Raw genomic sequence first — 12,071 nt, 5'->3', positions numbered from 1 at the left:
AAATATGGTCACGTAAGGAATCAAGGACCTTGGGGATTGGGTTACGCGCGCGCTATCAGTCCCTGTCCCTGTTTTCCTGCTTATGGGATTAGAGATGTCGTATATGTAGGAGTAGGAATAGAAATTCAAAGCGAATGCTGTCAGATAAGAAAAACTGACATTCTTTCATGAGAACCAATGACAACAAGGAAGCAACTTTTTTCTTTCCAACCACACCACCCATACAGGACACAACCCCCCATACAGTAACATGGCCGGTACCGTCTTTACTAAAGTAGAAGCGTCCGGATTCCGGAAGCGCGGCCCCGCATAACCTGGGGGCAGCGGCTGTGAAGCCTGTGAATCGGCGATATCACCGTGATACGGCCCCTATGATATGATTGGTTGAGATGCCCCCGTTCCAGAAGCTTGTGGATCCCCGGATCGCTGAACTTGGCGCCTTGTGGGGAGGGGGGAGGGCGCGCGCCTTCCTTGGGTGCGTGTGGTTAAGCACAGCTAGGCCGTGGGATTTGCACCTCGACCGCAATCAGTGCCGGTCGTATGGTAATTGCAATACACCAGGAGAAAGAGAAACGCCGGACCTAGCAGGATAGCTATTAGCTAGGGCAGGCAGCTCCTCCTCCCACCACCCCCTTCCCAGCTCCGTGTTACACTAGATCATCTCAGTTTTCCTGATAAGCATCTCATGCACACCACACTTGGTAGATTGATTAGCATCCACCCTTCATGCTACTAGTAATTAATTATCGTTTTCTTTTTTTGCTGACGGGAGATCTCATTGGCTGAGGGGTCGTAAATTGCTAGGTTTCTGGTTGAACGAATGACCATGAGCGATAGTCAATCTGGAGATTCCCCAGTCCCTCCACCCCCGCACATAGCCGCCAAGCATTCTGATGTCGCCTTCAGTTGTGTGTGTGGTGGTGAGCGAGCAGTAGTAAGTGGTAGGAAGCAGTATCCTAGGACATCCTTCTTGGCTAGCTATGGTCATCTGAAAAAAGAAGTTGCAACCATCTGCATACCTTACCTTCTTGCTCGGGTGACTTGTTGCCTTATCTCTCATGAGCCCTGAAAACGCCCAGGGCGCAACTCACTGTGTGGTTGGTCCTTTAGGGCTCTCTCGGGTACATCAGTTTGGTGACAAAAGATCTACCTGGCGGCTTACCCGACTTGGGGGATTGACGAAATCAGGCTATCCAGGATGGTAAGTAGTATTATTGCTAACATTCCTGTCTCTACACGTCATGACTTGGGGTTGGTTGCCGTGGATATTAGTTCATCGCATCAACATGAATGGCCGAGAGGATTTTCCCCTTCCTGCGGAGATCAGTGGATAGGTTGGTAGAATTACCTCTTCCTCCTTATGGAGCCTTTTTATTGAGACGTAATCGAAATTTCATACAAGCGGTGTAATTCCCACATTGCATGCAACCGGATGCCCAACCGGCCATTGACGGGGAACCAGAGTTAAGAAACCAGAAAGGATTGAGGTGACTGATGAACTGATGAGTGACGGGTGTGATCATGAGGAGGAAAGAAGAAAAAAATAGTAATCAGTAGAAGGCAACGCATGCAATGTATCATTGATATTGATAATAAGATCTGCCTCTTAAGCTTGGAGCTTCATTCTGGTTGGCTCCCCCAGTGTTTGGTGGTAGTACAAGTGTTCCTCGTGAAACACTTACGATCCGCACGACAAGGCAGACTAAGACTGACAGGCTGCGCAGCCTAAGTCTCGAATTTGTCTTTTTTCTGCGGCCCATGCGCTCACATGTAACTGCTGCGCTTCCTTTCTTCAGGCGGCCCCTCGGCGACTAGTGGGCAGGGAATGGGATCCCAAAGCGTAGCATTTCGGCGAATGTGCAGAAATCCTAGTATCCCATGGTATGCTCCCGATGTTTCAATCACAGGTCGAGGTAATTCTCATGTTCTGTCAAACTAGATTAGGTGATGAGGGGTTCAGATAATCAAAAAATAAATCTTTTCATTGTTTTTTTTTATTTCTTTCGTGCAACAAAAGGGAAGCCGGTGTGCATACGTGGGTCGGTTGTCTGACACCATATGATAACCCCACAAATCAACAGGTCAGGCAACGTCAGGGAAAACATCTTGATCAATGAGAGGCCTCACCCCCGCCTCCTCAGAAAGGTACAACAAGATGATCTCACCTGGACAGAGTTCTGGACTCGGCTCAATGCAAGGCCCCTACAATTCGTCTCACAGTAGTAAAAATGATGTTGAAGATCACCATGTAACCAAACGGGTAAAATCCGGTAAAAAAAAGTGATGGAAGTTGATCGTGATGCTAGTAGCAGCGGATATTCATGCTATGCCAGAGATATACTCCGTACTCCGCACCAGGCTAGAGGATGATCCCAAATCCAAAGAATGGATGCACCGACCATTTTCTGCTGGGCGAGTGGGATAGACAATCGCCCACCAGATCGGTAGGCGCTATATCGTTGGTGGGTGAGTTGTGGTTGGTAAAAGATGAAGCAAATTATTATCTCACAGTGGGGTTCGTTAACTACTGGCGGGTCGTTACGGAGCACAATTCCCCTCTAAGCAATTAAGCAGTAACTGCAACTGAGAACAGTTCCTGCGAAACGCAATCCTTTGCGGATAAACGGCTTCTAGGATATTGGCGCTTACGATGATCCTCTTTGAACTTGACGGGACAGTGGGGGTCGTTTTTTTCGGTTCAATAATCCCTGCCTTTTTTTTCACACTCATTGACTTATTTTTCTACTCCTATTTCTTGGGTTTGCGGAGACGGTTGCCGCCGGTAGTTACCGTGGTAGTGACCCCGTGACTCGCAAGATTTCTCATCAAGACAACAAACTGCAGACGGGACGAGGTCAGAGAGGGTTATCTGCAACCGAGTGGTCAGTTAGGCTTGGCTAGGGTAGATCCGTGTCGTACTCCCTCCTAAAAGAGTAATTCAGAGCATATCATGGCGCCGTGAAGCCGAGCCAGTGACCGGACTTAGAGACAGGGATGTCCCTTTGCGGTTAGAGGCCTGGCCAAATCTGAGTGTCGATCCCCGGCTGCGTTGATCGCGGGGAAGATCTTCCGTCTTTCGGAGTTGAAAAAGCGGAGGAGACAATGAACAATAGTTGCAAAGGGTGGATGAACGGGGTAAAGGGAACTCAAAAATGCTTGCCACTGAGATAACAGGTTTATGTGCTCGTTCTGCTGATACCCCGAGCCCCGGGGATTCTACCGGGTCCTCTAGAATGGATCCCCCCTTCTAGACTATCTCTGGGGTCAGGGTTGTCGCACCATGATCAGCGTCAGTCTGATTCAATAGTGCGTTGGGGCTTCATGCAGAGCGGATGCGAGGAGACTGGAAAGACCGAGAGATAGAAGAAGCCTTTTTCCCTGGCACAAATCACTAACCACAACGGCTCAATGCTCGGCCATACATGGGTGTTAAATCAGGGCCGGTGTTGTTGGTTGTTAAACATTACCAACCCTCGAACAAATTGCTTAGTGGCCCGCGACAGCTCGTAAGGACAATGATATATTACGACAGGCAGATAAATTCTGCCTTGGGGGAGGGACCGGGGATAGAGGGTCAGTACAGCCACCACAGTGCCACATCGGGACGAAAGTGAAAGGTCCCCTTTGTTGTGAATAGGGTGGTGCCATGCCAGGCTGGCCAGGATTTGCGGGAATAATCCGAACCCCCAATTAAACGGCAAGGAGGGATTCCATTTCTATCACGATCAGGCAGTGAGTGTGTGGTGGGTGGTATCCGAACAAATGAAAGGTTGTTACCCTCTCCCCCTCCTTATCCGGGATATTATTATTAGTAGTAGAAATGATAATAGAAAAAAGTATAATAAATATCATCATCAACATAATAATAATAATGCGATGAGAAACGTACGTGGCTCCGGCTAGTTGGGGTGGTTACGTACAGGGCAGCGGTACCTGCGTGCCAACCTCATTCCTCTCTTTCCCCATTTGTCCCACCATCCCAAGTCTGGAGATGGTGGGGTGATTGCTGGGCGCCCCTTCTTTGGGATTAATTCACTGACCGGCAAAGTGCCGGCAATCGGTCCGGCACCAAATGTGTATGTGTGTGTGTCTCTGTGTTTGACCAGACAAGGTCCCCACCCCACATGAAAATTTGTGCAATACACAAATATCATTCAGCAGAGATAAGGAAACGAGTCTGGGGCTTTTTCTTTTTTTTCTTCATCAAAGACGCCAACCCAAAAGAGCTCGAAGATGGTGTGTGTGTTTGTGTGTGGTGTCGAAACTCTGGTGTCTGCGGGGGTGACGGCCGGATCCCCTCACAAATTCTAGGCGGAGAAGAACATGTCCCATGCCACCTTCTGCCATGGTATCTGCAGCGGGCGGCACCTGCTCAATCAATGATCACTTGTGTATCTTCCTGTGTGTATAGGAGTAGTAGTCTAGTGGTAGTACTTTTGTTTTTCTTCTTATCTGAAGAATCTCATTAGTCACTCTCCCCTCCTTTCATTTCTAAGTAGTGATCGGCCAGGTCGCGACGCCTTCCTCTCTGATCCCGCTGTGCCGGGGAAACCCTCCAGGCTCCAAACAAACGAACCATTCAAGGTCACGATCCGATATCCGCTGATCGCAAAAGGGCCGTCAGCCGAGTCTAGCCTATCAGAGCTGGCAGCAAAACCACGATATCGCCCTGGTGGGGGTTTCATCCGTCGGGTTCCTCCCCCTTGGTCAGGGTTCGAGATAACAGCATCGCATCACCCTCGATTCTTGCGGGTGACAACAATGTGGGCTGGAGGAGCCCATGGAGCTGGCATGTGTTACACACAGCCCGGATACATGACCCTGCTGCATCCTATCCGATGACAATGCCCAGCTGTGAACCTTGATTCCCATACTTGACTCCGCAGACTAAAAGCACATTCAATTTCCAAGAATGGAACGAGCTGATATCTATCTATCTATCTATCTTGCTGAATCTACTACTACTAGTCCCCGGTCGGCGCGGACCCCTCGGGGTGGGAAGGTGAGTGCCTGTGATCTGATCTGCCACTAAGCGGCCTGTTCTGACGGCTCGATGCATATTTCCCGCTTCCTTCGATTCTCCATTGAAACAATATTTCCAGCTCGGATATTCCGCATAGCACTTTTAGTGAGCTTGCTCGAATTCGAGCTCACTCATTCATTAGCAACGGATATGTATGTTGTCATTCACCACCTATGACATACAATCTATCCCTCCCGACCCTTGCGTAACCGTAGATAAGGATGTCGCAAAGCCCCAAAAGGTGAAATTTCACCAGGAAATAAAACAAAATATGAGAGCATATGATACTATCCAATTACGGAGTATGGAATCCTACTTTGGGCCTAGAAGCGATGGTGAGCGCGTGAAGGGCTGTCTGTGAAGCCCTTGGCTGGCTGGACTTGCCGAGACCGTATCTTTCTTTATCCCCATGACGCCTGGGCCTTTTTTTGCCCGGGTAGATAGCACCGTGCAATTCAGCGCACAATGTCATCGGTCGATTAATTTAATATGTATAGACTCCACAGCTGGTGGCAAAATCTCCGCATGGAGATTTCCCCATCTGAACCTGAAAGAGCCATGCTACGTAGATAGTAGCTGCGTGGATAGTACCGGAGGTGGTGACTATCTGTCTGGGGAGGAAATAGTACATTCCGGGCGCAGACAGAGAGCTATTGTTGTGGACCTGGGGATATTGCGGAGTTCAATTTCCGAGCTTACCGGAGCCCTCGTTCTCTCCCACATAGTTACGGTCTCACCTTTACCCCCTTTTTCATTTGGCGGCCCCATGTTGTCTCTCATGACGAAGACGTGGGTGCCTGACACTGATGAAACACGATGCAGGGCGGCGCGTCCTCTGAGGTGGTGAAGATTCTAATTAAGCGCTAGTCCAGGGGTTGCGTTTGAGGGGAATCAGTTCTTCTCGGTATACACTACCTATACGGAGTACACTAATGCTGAATAACTCTTAGGGGCGCTTCTGAGGGGGTCCTAGCAGGGCCGGTTAAATAGGAATGAAAATACATTCGGGACTACGGGTCTAACAGCCGATATAATTATGCGATCGTGGTGCCAACAGTAATCCCTCCCGAGTTGTCCTTGATACATACCTGGTACCTACATACTTAGGCAGGTACCTTCTTAGCTGGCCATTCCCACGTAGCCTTGCCTAGCCGCGGAGGGATGCCATCCAGAGATGACACGGTCGAGTCATCGTCGTGTTTTGGGGGAAGTACAGTTTGTTATCCGGGCACAAGCCCAGCTGAGTTTCGCCTCGTCTTGCGCCTCGCCGCCCCTTTGGAGGGAAGTGTTGTTGTTGGCGGAGCCAATGATTCGTCTGAGTCATGAGGCTGATGCAATGCTGTCCTTTCCCCACAAAGTGAGAAAACCCCCCCGACTACGGTCAGTCTGCCCTCACCCGCAACAGGTTGGACGTCATCCCGGCTCTTTTTCGTGTGCTCCAGTCCATCCAGTGGTTACCGTCAGCAGCCTCATTTAGGTACACAGTCGGAGGTATGCAAAATTAGGTTGGAATAGTATGGGAGTAGATAACTCGTCCCATGGGGATGATGATGTATTGGATCTCGCCCATCGTATGACTTTTGGTTCAGCGCAACGGTCTGCCCTACCAGGTCCTTCGCTTTGCACTGTATATGATCACCGCTCCCGTCACCTCAAGTCACTTCGGAGCTCTCATTCGACGTGAGTTCGTCTCCCCCTGCTGGTTATCTACTTCCCTCAGTACCCAACCAATGCTGAATGATGGTCGATCAGCTGGTCTGGACTGGGCGGTCCTGAAGATCTTGTCGAACAAAATCTTTCCCCGGTAATGCCCCAGACAGGTTGGGGAAAATACATACGCACGTATGAGGGCTAGAAAAACAAACTACGAAAATTCAAATAAAAAATCAAAAAAAGGTAGAAAGAATAAAATCGAGCAAATTATAAACCACAACCAGAAATAAGTCTTGCATTCGCGGGCACATCATCACCTCATACCTCCATCATCGACAATCATCAAAATGGCATCATTCTAGGGATTCCTTTCGTGTGCGCCTGCCGCACCCCCCTTCTACAGTAGAGGGAGGAAGAGAAAATGGATCGATCTTCCACCTCCGCTTGACCGTATCACGCTTTCGGTCGAGGTCAATACACCATAATTACCTACCACCTAGATAACTTCACCCCCCACCCCACTGGTGATCATGATGATTCGGATTCCTCCCGTGCGAATGATCGATAGTTAGTGAGCATGAACAACCACATTAAAGTAGGGTAGCTATCACATGGAATGATGAATCTTGGAAAATGTCTACCTCTTGCCTCGCATTATCCGACCGGCGAGACAAATCGCGTAATCAACCGCGCTTGGTCACCACCGGAGTGAACATCATACCGACCCCGATGGGGAAACTAAGGTATCTACGCGGTCGCCTATCGAGAAGGATTGTCCAGATCATCCGCGATAGCCGGTGCGAAGTTTGGGACCGGGTTGCTGCTGCTGATGTTCGTGTTCGTGATAGGGATTCTTACCACCACCACCACCAACCCCAATACTGTGCGTACACATAACCACAACCCCAGAGACCCTTCCCGGGCCTTACAGCTTTACCTTACCGACACCCAACAATACGGGGCACGCACTTCTCCAGACCACACAGCCACTTCTGCAGTTCCAGTTTCTACTCCGTAATCCCTCTCGACTCTAGTCCGCCCCACATTCTTTTTTTTTTCTTAACACGCCTTACCTTTTTTGACACCCTCTCTTCCCGGTCAGTAATAGTGGAATTTTTCTAACACACCGTGCGTGGCCCGAAAACCAGACGGAAGAAGCCCCGAGATAGGCAACTGATGGAGACACCCGTTTGCCATTTGGCAATTCAAGGACTTTGAAGAGATCATATTCATCAGAGAACACAAGATCTGAGAGTGGGTGTAAGAGCGGTAGATACCCAAGATTGTAAAACAATCTATCAAGGCAAGAAAATTATAAAAAGAATAAGAAGAGCATGAAATAACTACAAAGCACTGGGTTCCATCTGACTGGGAAAGCTGACTGACCGGTTTGAAGCCCCAAGAAGCAAAGCAGCCGATCTGGTTCAAGCACGTTCTTTTTCCCTTTCCTGCTTTTTTTGCCCCCCCGATATTTATCCCCACACAAAGTACATAGTCTTTTCTTTTTTCGATTTTTTTAAAATCCCTTTTTTTTTTTATTCTTATTTCCCTTTTCGTAAATTTTTTTTATCCATCTTTTTTTTCAATTTTTCAATTTTCTTTTTACTTTTTTTTTTTTTTTTTTTTTTTTTTTTTTTTTTTTTTTTTCTTTTCGCGTTCCCATTCTGCTCTCCGATTCCGATAACCCACCCCCTCTACGACTCGCCCTCTTTTCCCTCCCCTCCCCCGAATTCCGTTTCCTTCTTCTTCCCCTCCATTCCTCATCTTTTCGCCCTTTCCGATTTCTTCTCTTCTTATATCTTCGTCTCCCCAGATCATCTTCTCCAGGTTTTCTTCCTCCCTCCCTCTTTTCGAGACCATTTGCTCAACATCACCCTTGCCCGACTCGCTACTTATTACCCCGGGGTCCATTTCCGATTCCGGCTCACCCAACACTTATCATAACTACCACATTCCGTATCCCTTCAATAATTGAAAGGGAATTCGTCGTTATCAGCCCTTGGTTGAATTCACAATTGAATACCGCCTCGCCTTGGTTCGTCATCAGGGCCCTGTGATCCTCACTACCCTTGCGGTCTTCCTCCTATCATCTCTCCTTGCCAAGGTTAGGTCTGGGGTGCTAGCGGGAGGTGATCGACTGGCCGATATAGCTACCCCTGGTCGCGACGTGCATCACTATCGCCTCGGCTTCTCATCCCTTCCGAACGTGTCCTTTTTAAACCCGGCTCTGTCCTACCTTTTTACCCTCGTCGGTCTTGGGACAAGCTTCACATGCCGCCACCGGCCTTCAAATCTGCTGAACCCTCAAAACAATTCCACTGATTCCACCCCTTCCACTCCTGTGGACAGCTCCAAGACCCCTTCTACTCCGTCCAGTACACAGTCGAACTCCAACATGGCGTCGTCAGTGAGCCTACTTCCGCCGCTTATGAAGGGTGCCCGGCCTGCGACCGAAGAAGTTCGTCAGGATCTTCCCCGCCCCTACAAGTGCCCCCTCTGCGATCGCGCATTCCACCGTCTGGAGCACCAGACAAGACACATCCGCACGCACACGGGTGAAAAGCCGCACGCCTGTCAATTCCCCGGCTGCACTAAGCGCTTCAGTCGTTCTGACGAGCTTACGCGCCACTCGCGAATCCACAACAACCCTAACTCGAGGCGCAGCAACAAGGCTCAGCATCTGGCTGCGGCCGCTGCAGCTGCTGCAGGGCAGGACAACGCCATGGCCAACACCGCCAGCGCTATGATGCCTCCTCCCAGCAAGCCAATGACCCGGTCGGCCCCTGTGTCGCAGGTCGGCTCCCCCGACATCTCTCCCCCTCACTCCTTCTCCAACTACGCCAGTCACATGCGATCGAACTTGGGCCCGTATGCTCGCAATAGCGAGCGGGCATCGTCGGGCATGGACATTAACCTCCTGGCGACTGCTGCGTCGCAGGTGGAACGCGACGAACACTTCAGCTTCCATGCAGGGCCACGCAATCACCATTTGTTCAGCTCGCGCCACCATGGAAGTGGCCGTCTGCCCTCCTTGTCTGCTTACGCGATCACACACAACATGAGCCGGTCGCATTCACATGAAGACGACGACGGTTATTCGCACCGTGTGAAACGTTCAAGACCCAACTCTCCCAACTCGACTGCTCCTTCCTCTCCCACCTTCTCCCACGACTCCCTCTCACCCACTCCCGATCACACTCCCTTGGCGACTCCCGCTCACTCACCGCGGTTGAGACCCCTGGGCTCCAGCGATCTGCATTTGCCGTCTATCCGTCATTTGTCGCTCCACCACACACCAGCTCTTGCTCCGATGGAACCCCAACCGGAAGGGCCCAACTACTACAGTCCTTCCCAGGGTCACCATGGTCCCAGCATCTCGGACATCATGTCTAAACCGGACGGAACACAGCGAAAGCTGCCAGTCCCTCAGGTGCCAAAAGTCGCCGTTCAGGATATGTTAAATCCCGGTAGTGGATTTTCGTCGGTCACTTCGTCCACCGCGAATTCCGTTGCCGGTGGCGACTTGGCAGAACGCTTCTAGTTCGAACATTCTTCAGCCACACGTTGGTTTGTGTAAAAATTGGGTTCAAAAAATCAGCAGTTCTTTTATGCGCGCTACGACCGAATAGACTTGTGCATTTACAATGGTTCATGGGCATCATTGGTGTCGGGTGATTGGGTGGTTTTTCTTCCTCAGCTCTTCTGTTGGATTCATCTTTCACATTTATTTTTTCCTTTTACTCTTTTTTTATTGCAAGGCGTCTCTACTGATAGATGGACGGGATATCCTGTGAATTTGTTATTTTTGTCCCCTCTTCTGATCCTCCTTGCTCTTCTCTCCAAATACTTTTTTTTTTACTCTCCCCACAGACTTCCTCTGGAACATCTCCTTCTCTTCCCTAAACCTATACCAAGCGAAATTGCTCATCAGCTCTCTTGTTTCTTATTTCTCTCTCTTCTCTTCTGAGGCATCAGACCTTTATATCAAATTCATGTGTTGAAACACACCACACTGGTTCCATATATACTCTTTTCTTTCCTCCACACTTAAGAAGACATTCCATTCAAACATGTGATCATAGACCTCGAGCAGGATGAGAGGAATCACCATCTATAAATCAAATAAAGCCTTAAATTGGAACATAACTACTACCATCTTGGACGAACTACTATGTAATAAATTCCATTCAGAAACCAATCAGATTCAAATCACATAGTACTCCTACTATGGAACGAGTCCACCCGCCGATGCACTACTGTAGATAAATAAATTAAAACTGACGGAGACCAGACCATTCCCCCCGGGGTCGGAGTAGGCACGCAGTCGGGGTACTTTACTTACGTACTGAGTAATGTGAATCAAAAACTGGATCCCACCGACCCTCTCCCACTCCCTCTCCCACTGTGTGTGCGTGTGTGTGTGTCTCGAGATAGACGCCGATCGTCAGTCAGTGCTTAAGAGTCGTCGCGCATGATCCCTCACCTGCAGGGTCAGCAGCCAGCCTCTTCTTTCCCAATGCCGGGTTTACGTTATCTCATCCCTTAGCTACTTAGACTTTTGGCTGATCAGGGAGTGCCTAGGTAGATAGATAGATAGATATCCGCAAGTCATGGGGACTTACTTGATTGACTTCTCATGCCGAACTTCCGGTTAATTGGTTCTTAGTGTTTTTGGCTTTGTTTACCTCAAACGTCGAGGTTGACAAATTTATTTTTTCCCTTCCTTTTTTTGCATGATAGTATGGGGTTTTACTGTATATACCAGTAATATGATAGATAGGATATTTCTTCTTTCTTTTGGCTATCGGCGTGGTCCGATGCAGGGATGTTTTGCGGGGGGCTGCCTGGACTAACAACTTGCTGGGATTGCGTCAGTCAGAATGAGATAGATATACATGATGCCATCAAGTTATCCCGGATCCCCGATCATAGATTGATGGATAGATAGATAGACAGTGCTAATGGGAGGGAAGTGGTGAGCTGTTCCGAATGGTCAGTCAGTCCAGTTTGCCCAGTTGCAGATGTTACTAAATATGTCAGTGGAATGTAGGTAGTTTCAGAGAAGAAGAGAAAAGCAGAGGGAAGGGAAAGAATAAAAAGCAAACAAGCCAAGCAAGCGGGTGGTGGATGTCGTGGAGGCATGTCGCTGGTCTTATCCACGGAATGGTATTCGACACACCTCTTCTCTCCGCAACCCGGACAGGGCTGGATGGATGGACTTTGCTGGCTGATACATAGTTAGCAGTCTACTAGTAGTGGATTATGGTTTGTTGAATTTGACTACTGACCCAAGCAACTAATCATCGTTGACGGACATTTCCGGGATTTTCCCCTCCTTGTTCTCTCTCTGCTTTCTCCTCCATCCTTCGTCCATCATCGCTACTTTTCCCTTTTT

At 49.1% G+C, this 12,071-nt stretch overlaps 2 protein-coding genes across 2 annotated transcripts; both read left to right on the top strand.

Moving 5' to 3' along the window:
- The first annotated feature begins 6,028 nt into the window (after positions 1-6,028).
- On the top strand, positions 6,029-6,913 carry BDQ94DRAFT_146626 (uncharacterized protein). Its single transcript, XM_026766862.1, has one exon. The coding sequence runs from the start codon at positions 6,198-6,200 to the stop codon at positions 6,498-6,500; it is 303 nt and encodes a 100-aa protein (XP_026624791.1). The 5' UTR covers positions 6,029-6,197; the 3' UTR covers positions 6,501-6,913.
- On the top strand, positions 6,687-10,217 carry BDQ94DRAFT_180215 (uncharacterized protein; the record flags this gene model as incomplete). Its single annotated transcript, XM_026773568.1, has 2 exons — positions 6,687-7,419; positions 8,942-10,217. Exons 1-2 carry the CDS (start codon positions 7,310-7,312, stop codon positions 10,215-10,217), a joined length of 1,386 nt encoding a protein of 461 aa, XP_026624790.1. The 5' UTR covers positions 6,687-7,309.
- Between the last annotated feature and the right edge of the window lie 1,854 nt (positions 10,218-12,071).

Source organism: Aspergillus welwitschiae (genome assembly GCF_003344945.1).
Source record: "Aspergillus welwitschiae strain CBS 139.54b unplaced genomic scaffold BDQ94scaffold_22, whole genome shotgun sequence".
Taxonomy (NCBI): domain Eukaryota; kingdom Fungi; phylum Ascomycota; class Eurotiomycetes; order Eurotiales; family Aspergillaceae; genus Aspergillus; species Aspergillus welwitschiae.
The sequence above is the reverse complement of the archived record's forward strand: the minus strand, read 5'-3'. Positions and strand labels throughout refer to the sequence as shown.

Bases quoted from the DNA above. Each gene is read 5' to 3' on its own strand.
- BDQ94DRAFT_146626 (XM_026766862.1), top strand. From the start codon at position 6,198: ATGACACGGTCGAGTCATCGTCGTGTTTTGGGGGAAGTACAGTTTGTT.